The sequence below is a fragment of the Vidua macroura genome, chromosome 15 (assembly GCF_024509145.1).
Source record: "Vidua macroura isolate BioBank_ID:100142 chromosome 15, ASM2450914v1, whole genome shotgun sequence".
In the NCBI taxonomy this organism is placed as follows: domain Eukaryota; kingdom Metazoa; phylum Chordata; class Aves; order Passeriformes; family Viduidae; genus Vidua; species Vidua macroura.
The window spans coordinates 12,110,918-12,137,140 of record NC_071585.1 but is presented as its reverse complement, the minus strand read 5'-3'; the positions used below and the strand labels follow the sequence as shown (position 1 = coordinate 12,137,140).

Sequence of the window (26,223 nt, the reverse complement as noted above, 5' to 3'; positions counted from 1 at the left end):
GCCCGGCCGCTCCCCCCGCGCCGCTCCCGCCCCGGCCGGGCCGGCCCAGCCCCGCGGGCCGCTCGTCTCCGCAGCCCCGCCGCGATGTGGCTGGGCCCCGAGGAGGTGCTGCTGGCCGGCGCGCTGTGGGTCACCGAGCGCGCCAACCCCTTCTTCCTGCTCCAGCGCCGGCGGGGACACGGCAAAGGGGGCGGCCTCACGGGTGAGGCGCGGCGGGGCCGCGGCGAGGCTCCGGCCCGGTCCGGGGTCTGTGAGCGCGGGGCGGGGGCTGGGAGGGCCCGGCGGGGGGAGAGAGGCGCGTTCCGCCCGTCTCCTCGCTGCTCCTCGCTGTGTGTGACCCCGGAGCCCCTCGGCCGCGGTGTCCGCCCCCGGCCGGGGCTGTCAGCGGTCAGGCCCGGGGAGCTGCTGCCGGCGAGGACACACGGCTGACGGGGTGCCTGGAACCGTCTTCTTGTCAAAAATGGCTTCTCAGCCCTGATCGCCTTGCTTTGAATTATTAAGGTGGTTTATTTGCATATTTTGTATGTCTGTGTGCCTTTTCAAGATGTAGAGGATGACAGTAAGACGTGGTTTGCAATTAGTAGCCGTATGGAAGTTGTGCTGTACATGGGCCGGGGGTGAAGCTGTGTGGGTGCAGCCCAGTGGAAAATACCGCTGTGTGGGGGGACAGCCGTGTTTGTGACATAAACTGCTAAAATAACATGACTTTCACCAAAGCACAATGTTAACAACAGCAAATCCCCTCACTTTTAAAAACCCCGTTTATGTGCAGAATGCTTTCAATTATGTGAATTACAAAGATGTGAATTTTACTTTTGTCAATTACACGTAACAACTGTCATGTATTAGCCCTTTTAGACAAACTAATTACAGGAGTGGTGCAGCTGATAAACATCATTAGCATATTTCATCTTTTCGCAGTGTACAAAATTAATTTGAGCTGTTCTGATTGATGTGACCTAACTTGCGCAGTTTAGGCCTGTACTTGTATTCTACAATTTCCTATTTTTTTCCAAAAAGAAACGACGCCTGGTGCTATTCTGGTAGCATTTAAACTGATGTGTTCCTGATGGGTTGAAGCTTTGAGCTATGTTTACTTTTTGAGGTAATGTGGCTCGGTGACAGTCTTCTTCAGAGCTCCTGCAGGTTAAAAGCCTCGTGTCCTTAAGGAGCTGTGCAGCTGCACGGTGACATCTCAGAGCTAGAGTGGGATGTTCAGCTGAGCTGGAAAGGTTTTTGAGTTGCTGTCAGGCTCAAGTTATTAAACATCTCGTTACCGGTCTGCGTGTCAATATTTGACACATTCAGTATTGTCATAGGATGGATTCAGAATTAACTTTTAATCCATGTCCTGCCTAAAACTCACAAGAAACCCAGAGCCCAAACAGATCCTGCTGTGCTGGTTATATACGTGTTTGGTTTAAGTTTGTCACATGGGCTTGCTGTGGGTGATGTTTCACTGCAAGGACAATCAGTGGTATGTTCTTCATTTGTTAATTGCTACATAGATAGCCAGGAGAGATAAGGGAGAGGAAGTGGCATGTTTCTTGATAAGGAATGAGATGTGGATGAGTACAGTTTACAGACTTACCCAAACCATGAGAGCTGGGAATTGAAACTGGACCCCCCACAACGTTAGAGCCCAAGGAGCAACCATGCTCCCTCTCCAAGTTCTAACACTAGAAAACTTTTAATCAGTGTGTTGCAAAGTTAATTTGCATTAAAGATGCTCATAATGCATTGTCTAGAATAACAAAGCAAATCATCATCTTCTGTATCTGTTTTATCTAATTGAAATAAAGACTTCATTGAAGTAAATTGATTTGCTTTACAAAGTCTGGTTCATTAACATTTACTCTGGAAGTGTCTCTTACCTGACATCATATAAAAATATTTTGACTTCTGTATTACCAAATTTTGAGTTGCTGACATCTTTGTTTAATAAAAGTACTTCTGGGAACAACCTTGAAACCTGTGAGCACCAGTTTTTCTAGATCTACCTGATTCCATTTGGACAAGTTACCTACTTTTGGCATTAGTGATTCTGAAAAATACAGCATTGAAGACTCTTGTGTCTTTTGGCTTGGTAGGCTTAAAAATCACTATTAGAAGCAAAAACCTCACAGAGGAAAACACATTTCACTTTCATTAGGGAATTCTTCTATGAAGGTGTGGGACTGTAATGAAGCAGTTAATTGCCAGCTAAACTTTGTCCATTACCAGTGGGACAGGCTGCAGTTGGTTTTTAGGGAATTTACCTCCAGTGACTGGATGTGTATCTCCATTTTCTGAACCAAGTGCTGCAGCTCTTCATCACAGCTGTTCACAGGCTGTGAACATCAGCATTTTCTGCAGTGTTCATCCTGTGTTTTTGCTTAACACAGTTCTTTGTTTTGGTATTACACTGCTGTAATTTCTGTCTCTTTGTTTCCTAGGTCTCCTTGTGGGAACTCTAGACGTGGTTTTGGATTCCAGTGCCAGAGTTGCCCCGTACCGGATTCTGCACCAAACTCAGGACTCTCAAGTGTACTGGGCAGTGGCCTGTGGTATGTGACTCTTGCTGGGGATTGGATCTGAGTTATTCTTTTGTCTTTTTGGTTCAGATGACCAGTTATCCCACATAAGTGTATCCCATGACTGCTCAGGACATTTCTCAAGAGCTCAAGAGCTTCTGATGGTGTAGTGGAAGATTCCAGAAATGGCAAAACTCAGTGTGGTTTAAACTGTAATTAAGGAATTTGAAGTTCTGCAAAAGCTTCTGTTTCTGCAGATGTTAGGAATTTTCTTTCTTCCAAGATGAACCTTGTATTTGCAAGGCTGTAGTGAGATTGTGCAGAGAATAACACGTGTTGGTTTTGGTGGGGTGATGAGTGTTGTGCTGCTGCTTACCAGGAGCATGGCACAAGATGGGAACATGTAACACTGTTCAAGGTACCAGAGGTACTTTGGGGAATCTCTTGGTCCAGTTTATGTTCTTTCTATTACTTCTGGCCTGGAATAGATGTGTACATAGATCTGTAAACTGGACTAGAATAGTATTTTTTTAACATCAAGGATCCTTGGCCTCTTTTACTTGAGAAATATAACTACTGTTTTAGAATATCATAATGCAACCATCTGATGCCTGTTGGTGAGCTTTGATTAAAGCTTTAAGTCCTAATGCTTGCTAAAGAGGAAATATCTCCAGACATATTTCTTAGACCAGCTTTGTTTATAATAAGAACCTTCACTTCTCGCTTTGTGGTGGAGACACAAAATCTGATCATGAAGGAATCATTTGCTAGGCCCTCAGAGGCTGATGTCTTGTTTTTCCTCTTCCCACCTTCTCCCCAGGCAACCAACACAATATTCTCCCTTGCAGAGCTACTTAAATTCTGCAGAGAGGTTTAGCTGTTGCTGTGTTTCACAGAAACTCAGGTTCCCCTTTGAGGAGGGTGGAGGCAGAGAATTAAGAAAGACAGAAAACAAAATGGCAGGTCAGAAACTGCACAGAAAAAATCTGCAATTTAGTGCAGATCTGTAATTTTATGGTATCTTGATATTCAGTACGTTATTTTTGTTCAATTTCAGGAGTATTTTAGTTGATACCCTCTGTATCTCAGTTACTTTTAAACAGTGCAGCATGTAGAAGTGGGATGGGCTGGGTAACACCCAAATGGAGTTAGATAAATTATTGTCCTGGAGTAAATATGTTGTCTTCATCCAAAGTATTTTTTTTTGTCATGCTTGGTTCTCATTCTGCTGTCAGAGTACTGGCATTCTTTTAATTTTATAAAATGTGTACTGCTCTCTAGTTGAAAAATGCAAATATTTTTTTTACAGTTCACTGTGTGTAAATACTAGTGGGCAGCAATCTGGTCACACATGCAGCTTCAGCTCTTCAGCACTTTGTTCTTAAAACCCTCCTTATAGGAATCACAAACTTTTACTCCTTCATGTACGTCATTCTAATACTGTTCTTACAAAGATTCCAGTTAGTGAGGCCAGGCTTATTTTAGCAATTTGGCTGCTGTCACTTGGTAAGAGATGCAGCTCATGAAACAAAACAGGACACAGACTTTATTCCACTGCTGTTGTTGCTGAACATGTGGGGTTTTTTCACAGTCAAAGCATCCTGTAATTGATAATTCTGTGCCTTGGAGTATCCTTGGTAACAATGGAGACATTTTATTAGAAACATAATGTTGGTGTACATAAAATATCCTTGACATGTACACAGTTGCTGTGTGCAATTTCTCATTCAGTCACTGTTCAGTAATTATTAGTTTCCTGCTGTGAACTTCGAGGATAAAAGACCTTGTTCTAATTTTTTTTTCTTTGCTCTTGGCATCATCTTTCTCCCCTTCAATTAGGATCATCTCGTAAAGAGATCACAAAGCACTGGGAATGGCTGGAGAATAACTTACTGCAGACTCTGTCCATCTTTGACAATGAAGAAGATATCACCACCTTTGTCAAGGGCAAGATACATGTAAGTGACATGTTTCCCTGAAGGACTTCTTGATTCTGAGAAAGGACGGGGAGATGGTTGTAAGAATTTTTTATCCTTTTCAGTCATATGTAGGTATGAAAGTATTTTAAAATGCATCCAGCATTGTCAACATCAGGTCACAGAGCAAATACTGAACAAATGTATTTGAAGGAGAAGGGTTAAGAGCTGTAGATCTCAAGGAACAGCCTGCTTAGGATGTTCTACTAATCCAAATGTATTACCTCTTTAAAATCATTGCCAGTTATGCCTTTGATGCAGGGAGGATGGTTTAACAAGGGTTCATCTAACAACAAATGGAAGAGAGAGAATTCTAGTTTGCAAGCAATGGATTTGCCCTGCCAGTGGTCTGAAAGGCACCTGGGTTGTAAAGGAACGGCACCCCAACTTCCACTGACTTTGGAGTCAGGTGTCTGCTGGTTTTGCAGTTAACACACTTCAGATTCCCAGCCCACAAACCCTGTTATAAATACAGTTCTTTCTTGAACTCCAGAAAATTGCATCATTTTCAGCTCTCCTGTCAGATTCTTAGTATTTTCCATTAGTGTGTCTGTGTGTGAGAAGGACTGTGGTCATTTGTTTTTCCTTCTGGCCAGTCAAGACCTGAGAGACTGCAGAGTTCTGCCCTTCCTGGCAGATTATCTTCTTCCAGTTGAAGAAGCATGTGTGCAAGTGAAAAGAGACCTTAGTTCTCCTGCAGGGTGTTCCAAGTGTTCCCAGGCCAGCCATGAGGGACTCAGTCAAACATTAAACATGAGTGCTTGTGGCATGTGTTCAGGAGTTGATCCCAGACTCCCACAGTATCTGACTACCCTTTCTGCATGTCTTTGCTGTTTCTGACATGACAGGATAAGTGCTGTGTCCTGTTCCTTTGTGTCTTCCGGATTGCTGCTGTGACCCTTTGCTTTGTACATTATTTCTGTCAGCAGGCACCTTCACTTCTGTTTCTCCTCTCTCCTCCCACATCCTTTCAGGGCATTATTGCTGAGGAGAACAAGAATGAGCAGCCCCAGAGTGAAGAGGATCCAGGTAAATTCAAAGAGGCTGAACTGAAGATGCGGAAGCAGTTTGGGATGCCTGAGGTGGAGAAGTTGGTCAATTACTATTCCTGCAGCTATTGGAAGGGACGTGTCCCCAGGCAGGGCTGGCTGTACCTCACTGTCAACCACCTCTGTTTCTACTCCTTCCTGCTGGGCAAAGAGGGTGAGTTATGAGCCTACAAGTTGTGTTTCCATCATTTCCCATGATCTTTTCAATGTAGTTGATCTTTTGTGTGAACTCCTTTTTAAGCTGACAGGTTTTTTTTCCTTTTAGGAATCCTTGAGTTCTGTCTGGCTCAGCACATAAATCAGTTCTTGCTCTCACAGGCACTTGAGTGCTGTTTAGACTGAATGCCTGAGTCATTTTTTAAAACATTTCCCAAGTTGTACATCTGTTTTACTCAATCTGGATTACTTTTTACAAGTTAGACTGGGTTAGAGAACCAAGCAGTATTTTTACGTTGGTGAGTTTTATCTGGAACCCCTGCCAGAACCCAGTATTTACAAAGCCCGAACTCCTGAGTCCAAAGCTAATTTGCTGGAAAAAAAGAATGGAAACTTGAGTAATTGTAGTTGAAAGCATTTATTGGATGGGAGATAGTCCTTTTGGAACTGCATTATTTCTAGTCTAGTTAATCCCAAAGGTTATTTCCAAGTATTTTTGGAGAACCCAGTAAAAGTGTGAAGAAACGAGCTGTCCATGTGTAAGAAGGGGGAAAATGCTGCTCCACTGAGAGCTTGCAGGCTGCTTGACCTTCATTTCTGTTTGGTTCTTCTTTTGCCTCAATTGTGATAATAGTATTTGTTAATTCTTTTTCTTAGTTACACTGGTGATCCAGTGGGTGGATGTAACCCAGCTAGAAAAAAATGCTACACTGTTGTTCCCCGAGTGCATTAAAGTAAGCACGAGGGACAGTGAACTCTATTTTTCCATGTTTCTCAACATCAATGAGACGTTCAAGCTGATGGAGCAGTTGGCCAACATTGCGATGCGGCAGCTACTGGATAATGAGAGCTTCCTACAGGACAAGTCTCTCCCAAAGCCCAGGAGGCCTCTTAAGAACATCTCTGCATTAAAAAGGTATTATGTTCCCAGCAGTGAGAAAAGAAGACAGGTAATAGGAGATTATAAAAATAAATCTGCATTATTTTGTAGATCCCAGGTGCTACTGGGGTTTTCTTACTCTAGGGGCTGCATCACTTACTTCAGTCATTAGCCTTCTGCTTGTTCACTCTTTTTACCCATCCCAAATTGGAGCTGAATTCACACACATCCTCGTGTCTTTCTCATGCATTCCTAGGCACTGTCAGAAGGAATTTTTTACTAGAAACTGCTGAAGTTCATATGTAAAAAAAAAAAAAAAAAAAAAGTGAAGGAAGAAAATCACACCAGCCCATTTGTCTGAAGTTAAAGATTTATAAAAAGAAACAGATTTGTATTGTAATAAATCCTCCCACTGGGGACTATTCTCTGCAGTTTCAGGATCTGATGTAATATTTCAGTTTTGCAGATGCACTTGCATATTTTATTTTGTATTGCAGAACATACCTTGTCAGAGAGGCATATCTGAAGGCTGAAAGAGGAGTCAGAGGAGGGGTGGCATCTCAGTTAGAGAAAGGAATACTAAGAATACACAGCACAGTCTGAAGGTTGTGATTGGAATGAACATTTGACATTAGTGTTTGAGTGGGTTTTTCAAGTGAGTAAGAAAGCTTCAGGACAGTACCCTTTACTTTTCCCCAGAGACCTGGATGCTCGAGCCAAAAATGAGTGCTACCGTGCCACTTTCCGGTTGCCCAAGGATGAATGCCTGGATGGACATACAGACTGCACCTTGTGGACACCATTCAACAAGATGCATATTCCTGGCCAGATGTTTGTTTCCAACAATTACATTTGTTTTGCCAGCAGGGCAGAGGAGGCCTGTCATCTCATCATTCCTCTCAGGGAGGTGGGGATTTCTTAACTATATATTAAGACTACAGGGCTCTCGTCTCTTTTGTGTCCTTCTATCTTTTGTGCTGTGCTTTATGGATAATGGAAAACATGCCAGATCCAAATGGCCCTTGTCTTTGTGTTCTAGGTGACAATAGTTGAGAAAGCAGATAGTTCCAGTGTCTTGCCTAGCCCTCTGTCCATCAGCACTAAAAGTAAAATGACCTTCTTCTTCGCCAATCTGAAAGACCGGGATTTCTTGGTACAGAGAATCTCTGACTTCCTGCAGAGAACACCATCGAAGAAACCCTGCAGCATTGACAGGGAATGGAAGTGGAATGTGGCTGATCCCAGCAGTGAGGTACTAAGGAAATAGCTGGGAGGAACTTCATCAGCTTTTCAGAGCAATGCTTCTTACAGTGTGTTTGCAGTGCTTGTCACCAGCCAGTGCTGTCTCTGTTAGGCCATGAGCAGATGAGGGAGTGTGAGCTCAGGCATTTTCTGTTCTCTTGTCCAGGAGGTTCCAGAGCTGCCTTCCAGCAGCCCCCTGGCTGTCAGCCCCTCGTCTGCTCTCAGCCATCGACCCGTCAGCTTCTGTGCTGGGCAAGTGCCAACAGCCTCACAGGGACTGCTCAAACTCTTCAGGAGGAATTCTGAGGAGCTCTCTGGACCCAAAGGGGTAAATAATATTTTTATGTAAAACAATTAACTTTAAATAGTTTGCAGTAGGTTGCTGATTTCCTGGCCTGCTCTAGAATGGAAATGCATTTTATCTCTGCTCAGTATCACTGCTGTGTATGTGTCACAGTGGTAGTGCTGAATAGAGGTAACTTGATTGTCAGCTTACACTCTTTATACTGACATGCCTGAGATACTTGACCAGAGGCTGAGAAATGAGTGTTACCAGTGTTCTGGGACGTGAATTCATGGCTGTGAAGAACAACTTTTCTTCAGAGCAAGAAAGCAGAGAACTTGTATCTCTGCTTGCTGGTTAATCATCATGATCCATGGTTCTGCTTGCATTATGTGGAGATTTGCAAGGTGTAGTTGTAAAGACTCAACTTCAAGCAAGGTCTGATAACTGATTTAGAAGAGGGTAGATTAGTATATATACACTCTGTTCTTCAGCAGAAAGAAGAGAGGTTTTAAATGTCACAATGTATTTTTCCGGTGAAGTGCAGGCCTGAGTATACCCAGAAATCACTTGTCCTACAAACATAAAAATACAATAATCTCCTCAAATAGCCATATTTGTTCCTATGAAGGCAAAGGAGAAGATGAAGGAAGAGTCTTGGAATATTCATTTCTTTGAATATGGGCGAGGGATGTGTATGTACCGCACTGCCAAGACGAGGGAGCTAGTACAGAAAGGAATCCCAGAGAATCTCCGTGGAGAGCTGTGGCTCCTTTTCTCAGGTAGGATGTTGTGCTGCATATTTTGGCAGCAGGAATAAACTTTCTGCACATCTCAAAGGAAAAGATATGAATTTTAGCTAATTTCAGAAGAAATTAATGGCAGGGTAATTTCATCTGAATGATACTTTTGTGGTGGCTTGTTTTATTATCCTAGTAGCTGTTTGGCCTCTTTTGTCTGTTTCAGTGTTGCGACCTGAACTCTAACACGATTTAACAATGAGTTTGTTGCTATGTTTACACATCCATTTATAGTTCATGAGCTCATGCAGTGCTTCTCAGCTTCCTTATCTCTGAAACTGGGAATAAAATCTGTGTTTCAAAGCACCAGAGGTAAAGCAATGTGTGTTTGTCATTTCAGGGGCTTGGAACGAGATGGTGACTCATCCTGGTTACTACGCAGATCTTGTGGAAAAGTCAATGGGAAGGTACAATCTTGCTACAGAGGAAATTGAGAGAGATCTGCACCGCTCTATGCCAGAACATCCTGCCTTCCAAAACGAATTGGGAATTGCTGCCCTCCGGAGAGTCTTAACAGCTTATGCATTCAGAAATCCAACAATTGGGTACTGTCAGGTAGGAAAGTTAGTCCTACACAGTGACCATGATTGACTTGGACTTTTGCTGCAGTTTTTTGTTCAACTTCAAGCTTTTCCTTTATGCTGTCTGTGTAGTGGTGAGAAAGTAGAAAAGAAGTTATGCTGCATCATGTCTTAAATATCCTTTGAACACAGTATTTAAATAAACTTTTCACAGTGCTGTTAGGTGTAATGTCAGTCTTTAATCGTTTTTCTGCCAGAGCTTTCCACAGTTCAGCAAAAACATCTTCTGGTTTCATTAAAAGGAAGAGTTATATCAAATAAGTGGTGTTGCACATGGACAGCCTATTGAAAATGTAGCCATTTTCTGGTTTGTGAAACAACTTGCTGGAAATTCAGGTTCATTTTGTGTATTGCTGTGATGTTACAGGTTCTCATTACGGTGTTCTGTTATGGCCAAATTCTTACAAAGATTTTTATGAAGACTTTGACAATTATTCTTGTTCGCGTTGTTTAGTGAAAGTGCATGACAAAAGGTCATCAAACTATTTGCTGCCTCATGAACAGAGGAACTGAAAACAGGAAGAAAAATTGGCTTAAGGTCATCTGTTGACTCAGATACCAGTAGAAGCTGGAAATAGATGTGACTCTTAGTGACAGTTTGCTGTATTCATGCTTTAAGTTTAGCTATTCTGTAATAGCAGAGTTTTCATGAAGACCTCCATGTTTTTCTCCTGTACCTGTGTGTTTGCTGTGCTGGCTCCCAGGCCATGAACATTGTCACCTCGGTGCTGTTGCTGTACTGCAATGAGGAAGAGGCTTTCTGGCTCCTGGTGGCTTTGTGCGAGCGGATGTTGCCAGATTACTACAACACAAGAGTAGTAGGTGAGTCCTTGTTAGATTCCTGCTGCACTATGGATTTTCAGCTGTGTCAGCATCTCCCAGAAATATTTTGTTGTTCAGAATTAATTAAATGTGATGCGTTTTAAAGATAATGAAGTGCAACTCTGTTCCTTTTAAAGTGGCAGGGGTGTGATGGAGACATAGGAGGAGACACTACAGGCCTCCAAGGTACTAGTTGTACCTTGTAGTAACAAGGAAGATGAAGTCACCAAAAATTGGTATCAGGAGGGATCATTAGCAGTAAGGAGGAATATCTAGAACATTACTGGGTTTTAATTTTCCCCATCTGAATGAGGTGATAAATCTGTGGAACAGGCTCTCAGGGAAGGTTAGTGAAAGCATCACTTCATGGGATTTTTAAGTTGGTTTTTATAAAAGACTGTAGTCTGGTGTAAATACCATAATATCAGTAATCCTCCACCCCTCCATTCAGGGCAAATGCACAAATGAATGAAAGGTTCTGTGTTGAGAGGTTGTGTCTGCATGCTCTGCAATGTAGAAATAGTCTCATTGGTTTTATTGAGAACAGGGTAAAAAATTAGTGTCTTAATTTTAGTTATGATGTTCAGAGGAAATTTATATGAAAAAGATATTTTATATTTTTATATATATATATATTTCATTTATATGAAATTTAGTGAATTCATACTGTTTTGTTTAATAATTGGTTAGCTTGGTAAATGACACCACCATTTGAGTTCTACCATTGTTTTGTTTGTCTGTTTCAGGTGCATTGGTGGACCAAGGCATCTTTGAAGAACTTACACGAGAGTATCTTCCACAGCTGTCAGAAAAGATGCAGGACCTGGGAGTGATCTCCACCATATCCCTTTCCTGGTTTCTCACTCTCTTTCTGAGTGTGATGCCCTTTGAGAGTGCCGTGGTCATTGTCGACTGTTTTTTCTACGAGGGAATCAAGTTTATCCTGCAGGTGTCATTGGCCATACTTGATGCCAACATGGAGAAGTTACTACAGTGCTGTGATGAAGGTGAAGCCATGACTATTTTGGGCAGGTACCATTAATTGTTCTTATTTATAACAGAATAGTAACAGTGGCCTTTTGGTCATCATCTCTTTCTACCTAATAGCAGGTCACAGATAACACTCTAAGATTAAACTCCTGCTCCAGAGAGTTTTGCTATTGCTTTCTGCAAGAGCTGAAATTAATTGTTGGCTCAGTTATGGAGAAATCCATACTTCTGGAGCTGTTTTGCATCATAATGAATTCCTGTATCTCAGTTTGAATTTGAATTCTTAAAGGTTATTTATTTGAATTTTGTATATTAATTCTGCTTTACTATTTAGAACAGATTCTGACAGGAATCACTTTCTAGAAACTTAAAACATTATCAAGCAGATATCTCCTAAGTCTAGTAAATGTAAGATTTTCTTGTTTGAAATGGGAATCTCTTCTATGTGCAGCAAGATCTTCAACATATGACTAGAAGCCTACTTTTAAAAGAGCAAATACCCCAAAATAGGGTGAAAATCAACTTAACTCCAGGTACATTGAGAGTAGCATTGCAGATTAGATGGGAAAAATTAAATTCTTCATGTTTAGATTAGTGATAAAAGGAAGATGGGAGTAATGCATCTAGGATATTATTTCTTTTTCTGGACACTAATCCTGGAATCTTGCATCTGTTCTCATTTTTGTCCACAGATATTTGGACAATGTAGTTAACAGACAGAGTGTCTCTCCCCCTATTCCCCATTTGCATGCACTGTTGACCAGTGGAGATGACCCCCCACTTGAAATTGACATCTTTGAACTCATCAAAACTACATATGAGGTAAAGTTCTGGCTTTGTATTTTGCCCAAGAGATTTATTCTCTACTAACATCCCACTTTATACGTTGTGCAGCCAAAATCTGAGCATAGATTGAGGTGCTTAAGGAGTGCAGGCTGAAGCCAATGTTCTACTTGCTTGGTATGAGTAGAACCTGACAGTGTTGGCTGTTGCAGATTACAAAGAGTCTGCCCAACGCTAGAGGGACTAAAATGAAGAGTGCAAATAAGGAAGAAGTTACTGACTAGAGAGTTCTTCCTGCTTCGTCAAAAAGTCTCTATTATTAATTCTATTTGAGGATTTTCAGTGCTAAGGAGTTAAGGAGGGAAATTCAGGGTAAGAATTGTGAAGTACTCTGCAGAAACATGGAAGAATCCCAGTTCACATGCATAGGAATCCTGTTCTGTGAACCACATTATAGTAATAGGAAGGTGACCCCGGAATACCAGAACCCCAGGGGCCAGTGCTGTTAAAATATCTCTGCACTGACAGAGGTGTTCCTCACAATTCATACTGAGAACAAACTCATAAGAAATTTGATTCTGAATGATGGAAAGAACACAGATGAAAGAAGTGATGTTTGGCAGTTCTTTTCTGCTATTCTCTGCTAAATGTGGGATCCTTTCCCTCTTTTTCTCATTTTTCACCCCATCCCTTCTGGCTGTTTACAGTCAGGCAGCTGTCATTTTCCTGGGTGTTTTGTATACTTCTTCAAATCTGCCATCTCTGTTTGTTCCTGGTTTCTTTTTATAAAAGAGCATCACTGAATTCATATTACTTGTCTGACCTAGTCCATTGAAAAGCTTCTTGACTGTGGTGTTTCTGGTTGAATCTCATGGGGGTCCTAGAGGAAAAAAATGACAGGGCTGGAAGGAATGACAATCTGTCTGTTCTCTTATCTCTGCCACAGTACAGGGCCTGTGTTTCTGTCAGTCCTGACAGATCCTTTTTCAACTTTTCTGTAGAGACCTCTGATGTTGGATTTCTCATGAACTCTGAATTACTCCTCTTGCAGGACAGGAGTGAATAGGGAATAGAGCTCAAGTTTTTTCTCATCTTGCTGCTCGTAAAAGTCTTCTAGTGGGTTTAGGTCATCTCTGAGGGGATAGTACACTTGTTAAAGAGTGTGTAATTGAAGATGGGTTGTTCTCTCTTCAGGAGATGATGTTGACCTGATCTGCTTCCTTTCTTGTAGAAATTTGGCAATCTGAAGGCAGATGACATTGAACAAATGCGTTTCAAGCAAAGGCTGAAAGTGATCCAGTCTCTGGAGGATACAGCCAAGAAGAGTGTGGTATGTGACTCCCAGATTGAATGAGCTACCAAATGGCACTTTCATGGAAAGTGTTTTGCTGTGAGCATTGAGAAACTTCGTGCTGTAGCAGACCAAGTTTTAAGTGACTGAAAGAATGATTGAATGAGATGTTTGGCATGGAGGGAGATGAAAAACACCTGTAGGCTTTGACATAACCTCCCATGCATAGTGCTGTCTGTTTACTGCTTTCCTGGAATCTTTGAGAAAAGCTGGCTAGCAGATAATTATTCTACTGCCATTTAGAGAGTCCATTAGGGAATTTTGCTGAAGGGTTCATGGCAAAGGGGAGTGTCCATATTTATTGCCATTATCTCCCATGTCCTAGGTGGAGAATCTCATCAGGGTGTTTCAGTGTTGCTCTTTAATGCATCCAAGTCAAACATCTGGAGATAAAAACAAAAGGAAGGGGTGACACAATCTGCTCAGCCAGGTCTGCACAAACAGGAAATAAGCACAGCAAACTACTGAAAATGTCAGCAGTTTCTGCTTGACTGCAGACTGGTTTCCAGGGGTATTAGAATGGTGATGTTTTTCGTCCCATTCTGTGTGATACCTCCTTGCACTTGTTTTCTTCTCTTCTATGTTACACAGTTTTTTCAGTGAGTTGTATTTGATTTTTCTACTTTTGAAATAAATTTTTCACTTTGTTTTATCTGTAACTACAGGTCCGAGCTGTGTCTGGTGACATTGGTTTCTCTATGGAAGAACTAGAAGAGCTGTATGTAGTGTTCAAGGTAAGAAGCCTCCCTTGAGGGTGAGGAAGAAATATTGTCACACACAGTGCGAACAGCAAAGTAAGTTGAATGGGAAGCAATGACTTTGCTTTAATTCTTAATGTGACCTATCAGAAACTGATGTGGCATTCTGTTACACATGGTGCCAGTAGGGCTGGCCCTGTTACTATCTGATGAATTATTTTAAATTTTTTTCCCCCAAAGGTGGCCAAACCACATTCACAGTATTTGAATGATACTCAGAAAGAAACTGTAGAGTCAATGGAAGAGAATATAACATAGCCCTGAGAATGGGGAGCTAGGACTGACTGTACCTCAGTTTTTATTCTCAAGTTTCCCATTGACCTCATCTGTAATTCTGACAAGATTACTTAAGGGCTTTGCCTCTATTTGTCAGCATATACATTTTTTAAAGAATGGTACTACCCAACTGCACTTACCAAAGTGGGTTGTGCTCTGTTGTAGACTCAGAAAGAGAGGCTTAGTTCTAAAACCTGCATGTTCCCTTTGCAATAAAGCCTGAGTCACATTTTGTTAAAACATGGAATCATGTTTTGTATTTTTAACTTTAAATAATTCCTTGTGTTCTTCCTGAAATCTGTGTCTCTTCCTTCATTGCATATTATTTTGTAGTGAAGTAACACTAGGAGTCACAAGGCAGATAATGTGTTTCCTGAAGTGTCTGTTCTTTGCTTCCTCAATGCTATTGTTGAGCTGTGACAGCCTCCACTCCTGTGGAGCAGCATCATCTGCCCTGTTAATCCTTTCCCTCCAAAGGCCAAGTACCTGATGAGCTGTTACTGGGGGAACAACCGTGCGGCCGCAGCCCGCCGGGACCAGAGCTTGCCCTACCTGGAGCAGTATCGCATAGACATGGAGCAGTTCAAGGAGCTGTTCATCAGCCTCACCCCCTGGGCCTGTGGGGCACACACCCCTGTGCTGGCAGGGCGGCTCTTCCGCCTCCTGGATGAGAACAGGGATTCTCTAATCAACTTCAAGGAGTTTGTGACAGGAATGAGTAAGTGGTGTTTTTGGAGAAAATGGAATGCTGCAAAAAATGTGTCTGTCCTTTTCCAAGAAGAGAACTGAAAGGAGATAATGGTGTGTTCACTGTCATGAGAGGGGGGAGTGGCAGGAAGCCTCAAGCTGGACAAAATACACCTTTTTGGTGTGGATTTTATTGTTTATTCTGCATGGTCCTTTGAGCAGTCATTGTATGGGAATTCATTCTGGTTTGAACCTGTGAGCAGAGGGTGATTCTTTATCGTTAAAGTGCTACTTTTCTTAACCTTTATTTTTCTTTCCAGGTGGGATGTACCATGGTGACCTCACTGAAAAACTCAAAGTACTGTACAAACTGCACCTGCCTCCTGGTGAGTGACTGCTTCTGTGTACTGCTGCTTTTGAACACAGGCTGCTCTGACATCAGTTGACATGGGGTGCCTCAGGAGTTTTGCTAATGAAGTGGGTTATACTGCTGTTCAATTAGAGATTTTAACATTTGTTTCTCTGTGAATACAGCTCTGAATCCAGAGGAGACAGAGTCTGCTTTGGAGGCCACAAGTTATTTCACAGAGGATGTGGCAACAGAAGGTAATGCAGCACTGCTGCCTTTACCTCTCAGTTAGGCAGGAGTTGCAACATAGATCCATGTGCTCTGAACAGTGATTTTGTGCAAGGCATGGTCTTGTGCTGGCATGTGTTAGGATTGCCAGTGTGTTTGAGTTCACTGTCTTTGTTGCATGATGGGGAAGAAGTTTGGAGCTAAAACTCCTCGATGTCCATTCCATGCAGGATACAGCATTCTCTGAAGCATGGGGACAGACTGCTGAGGAAGAGCAGTGTGCTTTTACCAGCCCCTGTCTCCCACCATGATTTAGGTTTTTCATGCAAGTCTCATTGTCTCTCTTCTTGTTTTTGTTTCCTTCTCTGTGTCTGTCTATGTCTGACCTTTTCTTCTGTTTTATCTGGGATATTGTCCCCTCAACCCTTTTTCCTGCTGCTCAAGTATCTCCTTTTGTCTCAGAGCTGGATATCTGCCTGCACTGTGAGTCTCAAGGTCAGTCCATGGATTATGTGCATGCATTGAGCATGGCTGTGGTGCTGATACCACCTACCAGCCCAGTGTGCTGATGTAAATACTCTGAAATTATTGCTGCTGCTGCTCCTCATTCATGACACTCTCACTATTAATAAAGTGCAATAAGTAATTAAGTATCTTTCAATATATTCTGCCTATTGAGTTTCAGCCTTGGTCAAGATAGGTTTTGTCTAGCCTCTTTCAGTGGAATTCATCTCATCCTAGAAACTGGTGGTCAAAAAGATGCTCAGAACAGTGGAGGGGTGCTAGACTTGCTGGCCTGGGGAGGTGATCCCCATGCTTACTCCACAGTCTTCCAGTTTAAAGGAATAAGGATGGATGCCACTGAATTGCTGAACTGTTGGTAGACTAGTTTACTGCATTTCTTAAAATACAACATTAGGGATTGTCAGGTAGGAGGTCAAAGTATGTCAATCATGCTAAACATTTACCAAATACAATGATAACAAAAAATCTAAGTATAAGAGGTAATTGTGGAGTTTGGTGCTAGGTGACTGATTTAACAGTCTGAGTTGAAGCAAGACTTCCTATTTGCTCTAGTGACAGTGTGGGGAAATCAGAAGTGAAGTTAGACTGCAAATTGCTCCCAAAATGTCAGTTCAGGCAGTGAATAATGAGGAGTGTAGGCATTAGTCACATATGTGCTCAGTAGTGGTTTGGGTTTTTTGCATTCAGTATTTTACTTTGGATGACTGAACATCCTTGTCTTTAAGCCATCACACTGCTTTTCTATCTTCCATATCTGTGTTTTCACGTGTTCTTTTAAGATCTCTGCCCTCTACCTCAGCTCTTCAATCCACTTTTTGAGTGTGGCTCTTTATTCTGTTCTGTTCAATCCTCTAACCATGATTATGGGAGCGTGAGATCTAAGTTCTATTAAATGTACTCTTGTATAATTTGAATTTGTATATTGAGTTGTCTTAAGTTCTTTGTTGTATTACTGAAAATCAGCTAATAATTATTTTATAATTCCATAATTCTTTAGAAACCCAAGAAGATAAAGGAAAAAGAAATGAGAATGGCCCAGAAAAAGGTAATTTCATCATTAATAGACCACATTCTAATCTCATCTCTCTCCTATTATGACCTGTTCGTTGTCTCATGTTGATCAAGGAGACCTTGCGAAGTGTCCCTTGTGGACAGAGGTAAAGCAGGAGGTGAGCTGGGAAATAAGCATCCCTTATGCTTTACTGCTCCAACTTTTTACATACCAAGATCACAGCATTTGTAAATCATGTTGGGTAAGTTGTCAACTCACAGAGTTGGTCTGTGACAAGTCAAGCTGATGCAGCACTGTTACATTTTTTGCTCTACTGAGCTGCATCAGATAAACCAGCAGAAAACAATGCAGCCTTCCTGGTAGATGCTTTCCTGGGCTGTCAATAACACCTTCTTCAAGCCTGATTTTTGTTGGCTCAGCATTCACTTTTTAAGTGTGAAACCATATACCACCTGACTAGTGGCTTGTTCTTGCCTTGCAGAGGAGAAAGGTACCAGTCCACAGGACTACAGATACTACCTAAGAATGTGGGCCAAGGAAAAAGAGAACAAGAAAGAAACCATTAAAGATCTCCCCAAAATGAGCCAGGTAAGAAAGGAGTATGAATGTTTCCAGTTGGATCATTGGCAGCTTAGTGGAATTCTTCAGTTTATGCAGCCATTGTACCAATATGTTCAGTCCTTGTCCACAGCTTTCCCTGCTGTTCTGGTGTGGGTGAGCTTTAGAACCTCTAATTCCACACATTTCTGTTGAATTCTGCAGTAGGTATGGAAAAACTGCGTTGTATCAACCAATCAAATGTAATGGATTCACTCAGCCTCACAGACCAGTTTTTCCTGTAAGAACTGCACTCTGTTTTCCCTCCAGAGCAAGATATTTCAAATATGCCATCAGTCACAGAAACTTGTTCAGCTTTTTTGGTTTTGCGTTGCTTCGAGTTACAGCTGCTTGGTGGAGAGTGAAGAATGTGGTTACAGAAGAGAGAGTCAGATGACTGGTGTGATCTTTTCTGTCTCTAATTTCCTTGATGGGTGCTACTTAAACCAGTTCAGAAATGCTTAAAAGCTGACCACAGAAGAGTAGCAGAATAGAAGTAAAACTGCAGGTTTTTTTAGTATTAGTGAATATGTGACTACTTTGTTCATCTGTCAGCAGAAAACCCAGCACTATTAAATTGCTAGCTGTGTCTCAATTTAGCCACAACAGAGAGGGGGGAGTTCGTCTGTGTCAGACTGTTCTGAATCAGTGCAATAAGTTGCCACTTGGTGGGGAGGCAAATAAGCAATGAGTCATTTGAGATGGTGCCTGTTGCTTCATCTGCCACTGACAACTTTTTTCAGCCTGATACATGATTATTTGGTCTTTGTCTTTTAAAGGAACAGTTCATAGAGTTATGCAAGACCCTTTACAACATGTTCAGTGAGGACCCTGTGGAGCAGGAGCTGTACCATGCCATCGCCACTGTGGCCAGTCTGCTGCTGAGGATTGGGGAAGTTGGAAAAAAATTCTCCAACAAGCCCACGAGGAAGTCTGAGGACTGCAAAGCAAACAGTACCCAAGATCCTGTGAGTGAAGAGGAATCACCAACATCTGAACAGAGTCAGAATTCAGCAGTGGAGCAGCAACCCCAAGCTGACCATGAGGACAAAGCCAACGTTGATGCTCAGCCTGAAAAAACCCAGCAGGAAAACCAAACTCTAGGAGATGGGTCAGGGGAAGGACAAGGCTCTCCTTTACAGCTGCTATCAGATGATGAAACCAAAGATGATATGTCCATGTCTTCCTACTCCATGGTCAGCACGGGCTCCCTGCAGTGCGAAGACATCGCAGACGACACGGTGCTAGTGGGCTGTGAGGGCAGCAGTGCAGCTGCCAGGTATGGCAGCACCATTGACACTGACTGGTCCATCTCCTTCGAGCAGATCTTGGCCTCCATGCTGACAGAAACAGCCCTTGTAAACTACTTTGAGAAAAAAGTCAATATTCTTCAAAAGATCAAGGATCAGAAGAAGGTAGAGAGGCAGTTCAGTTCATCCAGTGACTATGAACTTTCCTCTGTGTCAGGGTGAACTCAAGAAATCAGGAGTTGTCTTTGGGAGATAAAACAGGAAGATAGTGTGGCAGATGGCAGGATGGTTTGGTATTTTCTGTTTGGGGTTTTTTTTTTTTTGTATATTCAGAGACCAGTAACTACACAATTACAATAGAATGCAATTGATAAGGGACTCCTGACAGTGACTGTGTAGGTGTTTCTTTGGCTACTCTGGCTGAGAGAATTAGATTTACATTCTTGAGAGCCATTAGAACCTAATAGCCCCTGACGTATAGAATTACCACCATAAATTATGCATGTCTGCCTTTTGCTATCTTTTATTTCAATGAAGTTTTATTTCAGACAGTAACTGCTCCTTGCCTGCCCTTGTTTGCTCTAGGTTCCTGGGTAACTTGCACAGCAGATGCAGCCTGGCTTGAAACCATGCTCACCTCTGGCTGCCAGTCCGAGAGCTAATGCAGTGTAGTCAAGTGCTGTAGGACTCTGACTTATAAATAATCTTGTACGTTCTTGTAAGCTGTTCTGTGACTCAGCAGCTATAAAGCAAATGTGCCCCACTGCTCCCAGCACTCTTAAGATCTAAGTACAGACATTGCTCAGACCTGCAGGTTTCTTTCACATGTGATTTGGCGTTTTCATAGTGTACGATCACTTTCTCCTTCACAGTTCAGGAATTTGCAGGCAAACCTGGTTTTCTAGCATTTGCTTTTCTATTTCTTCAAAAGCTATTGTTTTTAGTTTGTCTGGGAAGCCACAAGCTCCTTGGCTTCAGTGCAGAAATGATACTGAGTCAATCAGTGGGCCCATGATGGTTATAATGAGGGAATAAGTTCCTAAAATAGAAGTCAGTGAATCAGCCCCAGCATTGCAGGGGAGTGGCACACTGGTCTGCTGGATTTCCCTGATGATACATTCACTATTTAGAGCTGATTCCCTGTGTTTCCTAGCTAGTGATGGGTCCCCTAAGGGGGACCTCCTAAGAGGAGGACCTTAGGGGCCCTTTAGAATAATCTGATCAGTCAGCAGTCACAAGTGCTTGGGGCAGAAGTTGTGCAGGAGCACTGTGCCACCCACTGCTGCTCAGTGTCCTTTCTTGAGAGTTTAGCAGTGGACATGCTCTTAGAAACTACTGCACATCCAAGGGCGTTTGACCTAAAGGGGAAGAATACAGAGCAGCGTGACTCTGCCATCAGCCCCTTATGGGAATACCTGAGCTCATTCCAGTTAGAGACCAAATAACTGGGAGACTTAGTGAGTGCTCTTGGAAATTAAACCCAGAGGAAACTATGAGTAGCCCTTCTGGTAGCAGGGTGTGGTCTCCAAGGGAGGACAAGTAATGCTGTTACTACAGATAAACTCATCTCAGCAGGGAGGCAGTGGCCTTGCCAGGGGCAGGGCGAGAGACCTGCTGCTCGGCCAGAGCAGCCCCTGCACTGAAGGCAAGGTTTGATCCAGCTTTTGGCTGGCACTCGGGATCGAAAGGTAGGAAGGACACATGTGGATGTTCCCATTTGACACTACTTGGTGTGCTACTCAGTGTTAATTCATCCTCATGACATTTTTGGTCTGTATTCACAGCTGGTACATACTTCTTATTTCTCTGCCTCCTCTGTCCTGTATCACTGGAGAGCAGCCATTAGTAAAACTGCTTTTACTAATTATTCAGTAATTTATTGTAATTTTTTTAAGTACAAATAATACATGTGATTTTACAGTGTCTGTCTTACCTGTCATGTATTCAATAAATGAATCAGAATTCTGTAGGCTATTTGGCTTTTATTTCTCTCTGAGCTCATGGACTATTGCTGGTTCTTTACCCAGTTATCAGAAAGAATGTGTCACCAAAACTGGGGGGGGAAAAAAACCCCTCCAACAATTCTGACTTTTCTAACTTTTTTCTTTCATTTTTCCTTTTTTTTTTTTTTTTTAGTATTCTTCATATTGTATTTTTTCTTTTCTCCTCTTTCTTTTTTTCCTTTACTTTTTTCCTGTTTCTTTTCTTTCCCCTTTTCCCACCTTTCTTTTCCCTCCTTCTGCCTCTTTTTCCCCCTTGTTTTTCTTTTTTTTTTTTCTATATTCCTTTTTTCCCCTCTTTCCCCCCTTTTCCTTATTACTCTGTGTTAAAAACGGGACCACTAAAAGTGATTTCAGCATTTATTATTTTAAAAAGGCCTAAAGCATGAGGGCCCGCGGTTCGAGCAGGAGCGTTCCCGTCGAGGATGCTGCAGCGCCGGGACTGGGTCTTCTGTCTTGAGCGGCGATGTCCCCGATGTTCCCGGTGGAGCGGCGCTGGTTCACTGGGTCAGATACCCCTTTTTATCTGTTTTTTGTCTCTCTGGATTGGTTTCTGTTTGGATCCTTCATTTGCATGAAGGTTTAAGGCGCTTGTTTGGCCCATTACAGTTCTGTCCAGGCTCGTTTCGCTGGGGGGTGGTGCACTTTATTTACGTGTAATACGGTACGCTGAGTACCGTATTTCTTATAACTGCCCTTTTAACCCCTTTTACAGTAAGCAAAGTAACAGTACGTGCTTAACAATTATTAAAAACAACCATTTTACAACAGTTTCTAACCTATTTTTGATAGCTGCGCCGTGCCGCTGTCGCTGCCCGGTGTCGCTGTCGCTGCCCGGTGTCGCTGTCGCTGCCCGGTGTCATTGCCCGGTGTCGCTGTCGCTGCCCGCTGTCGCTGCCCGGTGTCGCTGTCGCTGCCCGGTGTCATTGCCCGGTGTCGCTGTCGCTGCCCGCTGTCGCTGCCCGGTGTCGCTGTCGCTGCCCGGTGTCATTGCCCGGTGTCGCTGTCGCTGCCCGGTGCCGCTGCCCGGTGTCGCTGTCGCTGCCCGCTGTCGCTGCCCGGTGTCGCTGTCGCCGCCCGGTGTCATTGCCCGGTGCCGCTGTCGCCGCCCGCTGTCGCCGCCCGCTGTCGCCGCCCGCTGTCGCCGCCCGCTGTCGCTGCCCGGTGTCATTGCCCGGTGCCGCTGTCGCCGCCCGCTGTCGCCGCCCGCTGTCGCCGCCCGCTGTCGCCGCCCGCTGTCGCCGCCCGCTGTCGCCGCTGAGGGGCGCTGGCGGCTGGCCGCGGGGGTCACGTGACCGCAATGGCGCAGCGGTTCTGGGTTCTGAGGTGTTGCCGCTGCCGCCGCTTCCAGGGGCAGCAGGTGGGGACGGGGCGGGACGGGATGAGACGGGACGGGGCGGGAGCAGTGGGTTCCGGGCCCTGACCGACCCCTCTGTGCCCTCCCAGGCCAAGCGCAGCGGGCGGTGGAGCTGCAGCGTGTGCGGCCAGCGGCAGGCCGTGCAGAAGGTGAGGGCAGCCCTCCACCCTCAGCCGCGTGTGCTGGCCCTCGGTGACACCTGGGCTGTCGCCTCACCTCGTGCTGTGCCCCTCTGGCTGCTCCCTCAGCCTTGTCCTCATTCATTCTGTGCAGGTTTATGGGCAGGGCTCGGGCCTGGAGTGCAGGCGCCACGTCCAGAAGCTGAACCTGCTGCAGGGTGAAGCAGAGGAGGCGCTTGGTTGGACATCTTGGTACGGTGTTTAACCTTTACCTGCTCATTGCTTTTGATGCGCTGCAGCTGATGTGCATCTTCACACACTGGGTGCCTCTTGGCCAACCTGAGCATGTCACGGCAAGGCTTTCTGGCAAGGTTTTCTGGCCTGGTGAGAAGCCTTGGCCCTGCTGGGTTTGGCCTCACTGCATAGGAACAAGCTCTTTGTTGGAGGTTTAGTGTCCCAGCATGTTTCTTTTGATAAGGATTTCTTTCAGATAACTATAGGTGATCAGTAGCATGTGTGGGTCAGGCCTTTACTCATTAATATGTACACAATGGGGTTTGGGTTTGTTGTGTTGTTTTTCGATTTTTTTTTTAATTTGGTGTTTCTTACGTACTGTTTGATGAGCTGACTGTGGAGATGTCCCTTTTACAGATTACAGTCCTCATCAAATTACATCCTCAAAAAACATCCATTTGAAGAAGTTGCTGCCTAACTGTTGGCATTTAGGGGGTTCACACTGTGAATCTGTTGAGTAATCACTGCTGATAGTGATAAAAGACTTGTTCAGGGCAAACACTTCAGTGTAATTCCTGCTGGGCTGGAAAATCTGAGTAGCACCTTCCTGTTTATTTCACTTCTGAATCTGTTTATAAATCATGTAGTCTTGAAGTGGTTTTGAACTGGTCCAGCCTCCTTTTTACTCAAAGTTATTTTCAGAGATCGGCCAAGGGTAGTTATGTAACTTGGTTGTGACTACACAGTTAAGCTTGGGGAAGAAAACTCATTGTTCACTTTTTCAAAAAGTGTTGCTATTTTTATTCTCAAAGAATTGTGAAATTCAAAATGTTATGAAACAACTTCCCTTTTCCTTGCTTTCATGGGATAAAATGAGTGAGTTTAAACTGTTGTACCAAACAAACACTGTTATATCCCTCGTTATGATCAATTAAAATTTATCATTTCATAATTAGTGGCTTTAGATCAAACTTGAACTTTGTATAGCAACAAGGAGGGCTCTAACTAGAGCCTCTAACTATATTTAATGAAGTATTTGTGCAACCATTCATTTGGCATAAGGTTTTCCGTAGATCCTGTTTTTTCTGATATGTTTCCTGTACACTGTTCCTATCCATGCTTTCTATTTCTATTTCTATTTCTATTTCTATTTCTATTTCTATTTCTATTTTTTTCCTATGACTGGGTGATTTGAAGCCTATAAATCAACAGACAGGAGTGTGTTCTATAAATTGTAGTTTAAACCTCTATTTTAGGTGTGTCGAAGACTCTGTAAATGACAGCAAAAATAGAGCAGCACAGCATGAGGACAGTTCAGTCCAGCAGGTAAGATCCCTGCAAAACTGAGGTAAATACAAACCCATTCTGTCCTGGGTGAAACCAGTGATCCCTTTATGTGGTTCAGACAGCTGAAATGGTGTATCAAATCAGAGAGGCTCCTGCAGAGAAGAAAGAGATGTACACAGAAACTGCTTCACTGGGGACTGAACCTGGGAACATGATAGAGGAGTGTGTCCTAAACAGATTCGTGATTTGAGGCATTCGGCACACGTGTAACAGTACCAAAAATGAGAACCCCCATGTTTTGCTGGTTTTAGTAATTCTCCAGTGTTGTAGGAGGGAAGGGCAGAAGGCAGTCGCTGGAGTAAATATCTGGACCAGGAGAGTGAGGATCAAGAAGATGAGGAGGAGGCAGCTCTGGAAAGGCAACAGTTCTGTTCCCAGAGAAAGAACACTGTGGGAGAACAAAGGTACAGAGAGAACTTGGTTTTGCAATTCCTGCCCCCCAGTGGTGACACTTGCTTTGGAGGTGTGGGAGGGAGATCAGCTCTAAAATCTGAGCTAAGGTGCAGGTTGCAGTGTATGACCTGAGCTGAGCAGGGATTTGGGGATATAGAGCCATCCGTTTTATGAACCTCTCTGGTGATCTGTGAAAAGAATCACGGTGGATCTAATCTGTCCTCTTTGTGAATGGTTTTCTTGGCCAGGAAACACCCGAAGCACTTCCTCTCCAGTGATGTCCCAGAGCATGCAGAAGAAAGTGGAGTGTCTCAACTTGTCTATCAAGTCAAAAAAGTTAAAACCACTGAGGTATTTTAGCTATAGAAGATGCTCCTGACCTCTTCTGTATCATCATAATTTTGAATTTTTATGAGTCTTTCTCTGTTCTTCTCCAAGCAAGCCAATGAATGACTGGGGATGAAAAAAAATATGTTGGGGGTTTCTCTCGGAAAGGTTTTATTTAGGCAAAGCCAATGCCATCTTTAATGCTTCAATGCTGCATTTATAACCAAGTTCTCTCCTTTCTTACAGTGCAAGAAATGGTTTGTAGCAGTGCCTGATGGACATGATGGAGATGCTGGTTCTGGAGGCAGCGTGGTTCCTGCTGTCTGTGAGACTGTAGTGCCTGAGGAGAATACGCAGCCCACAACTGCTTGTACCAAACCATCCAAGTGGGGAAAATTCCTCTCATTATCTGACAGCTCTAGTGAAAATGCTGCTGCAGTGACCATGGCACAACAGGAGGGCAGTGGAGGTGTGGGGCTGGGCAGCACAGCTGCTGGTAGGGCCTGGAGGTGCTCAGGACAGGCTGTAAGAACTCTGTCTCAGGGTATGGGTTTTAAATTAAAAAAGTCTGTTGTTAGCACTGAGGATCTGCCCTCAACACTGCCCAGCAGCAGGTGCTCAGTTGAGGATGTGCTCAGAGAATCTCACAACCAGGTGCTAAGGGTGGAATCTGCTGCAGAGACAACTGCAGGAAGGTGCTGCTTGGGTACCATGGGGAGGGCAAACACCCTTGTTAACACTTGGCCTGGGCCAAAGCTGAGCAACATTTCTTGTGAGCAACTCTTCTGCACAGGTGAGGAGTTTGATGATGATCTCTGAAGTTCAGGCATCTTTGGTATGTCTTTCTTGGCTCTTAATGCATTTGAGATGTTGTTTACTGAGAGTTTTGAACTAAAGGTGGTTTTGCTCAAAGCCATAGAGAACTGCACTATTAAAGTTGTTTACTTGCTTGATGGTTGTTTGTGGGGAAAGGAAGGAGGGAGAAGAGACTGTTGCTCTCAGGTTACAGGGTTGTCTAGCAACCTCAGCAGCTAGAAATAGGAATGGAAGTAGGTCAGCTTGAGAAAAGCTCCCAGGCTTTAAGGATTCCTGGCCTGTACAATTAAATTCTGTGATTGACTCCTTACGAACTGCAGCTATTTTCCCCAAACTACATCTTTGTTGAAATCTCCCACAGCAACCCTTTCTTCCAGAGCTGTAAGCAAGCTCCAGAGCCAGCAAGGCATTGGATTTCTCTTCCTAAGTGTAGGCCTAAGTGTACACCAAAGTATGTGCAGAAAGGCAGTCCTGGCTGCTTTATGTTTTCAGCCTCATCCATAAATGATGTAGCTGTGATAC

General features: G+C 43.5%; 2 protein-coding genes and 1 long non-coding RNA gene across 5 annotated transcripts; 2 read left to right on the top strand and 1 right to left on the bottom strand.

The window, feature by feature from the left end:
* The first annotated feature begins 38 nt into the window (after positions 1-38).
* TBC1D9B (TBC1 domain family member 9B) lies at positions 39-21,077 on the top strand. 3 transcript variants are annotated; one of them, XM_053990910.1, is made up of 22 exons: positions 39-202; positions 2,436-2,546; positions 4,353-4,471; positions 5,464-5,692; positions 6,352-6,610; positions 7,274-7,481; positions 7,614-7,826; positions 7,983-8,144; positions 8,731-8,881; positions 9,240-9,454; positions 10,185-10,302; positions 11,049-11,334; positions 11,985-12,114; positions 13,307-13,405; positions 14,092-14,160; positions 14,938-15,178; positions 15,468-15,533; positions 15,682-15,753; positions 16,187-16,219; positions 17,247-17,294; positions 17,743-17,849; positions 18,638-21,077. In XM_053990910.1, the coding sequence occupies exons 1-22, from the start codon at positions 85-87 to the stop codon at positions 19,328-19,330; spliced, it is 3,747 nt and encodes a 1,248-aa protein (XP_053846885.1). In that variant the 5' UTR covers positions 39-84; the 3' UTR covers positions 19,331-21,077. The 3 variants fall into 3 exon arrangements, with proteins under 3 accessions (XP_053846885.1, XP_053846884.1, XP_053846887.1); XM_053990909.1 differs by having other exon boundaries at positions 16,169-16,219; XM_053990912.1 differs by lacking the exon at positions 16,187-16,219.
* A 378-nt stretch (positions 21,078-21,455) lies between these two features.
* Positions 21,456-22,012, bottom strand: LOC128814973 (uncharacterized). The gene is made up of 2 exons (XR_008439523.1): positions 21,888-22,012; positions 21,456-21,737 (listed from the first exon to the last, which is right to left on the bottom strand). It is a non-coding gene; the product is annotated as an uncharacterized LOC128814973 (long non-coding RNA).
* A 198-nt stretch (positions 22,013-22,210) lies between these two features.
* MRNIP (MRN complex interacting protein) lies at positions 22,211-26,220 on the top strand. The gene is made up of 7 exons (XM_053991136.1): positions 22,211-22,468; positions 22,555-22,614; positions 22,739-22,836; positions 24,075-24,144; positions 24,436-24,569; positions 24,807-24,909; positions 25,132-26,220. The coding sequence occupies exons 1-7, from the start codon at positions 22,409-22,411 to the stop codon at positions 25,702-25,704; spliced, it is 1,098 nt and encodes a 365-aa protein (XP_053847111.1). The 5' UTR covers positions 22,211-22,408; the 3' UTR covers positions 25,705-26,220.
* Positions 26,221-26,223: the final 3 nt, after the last annotated feature.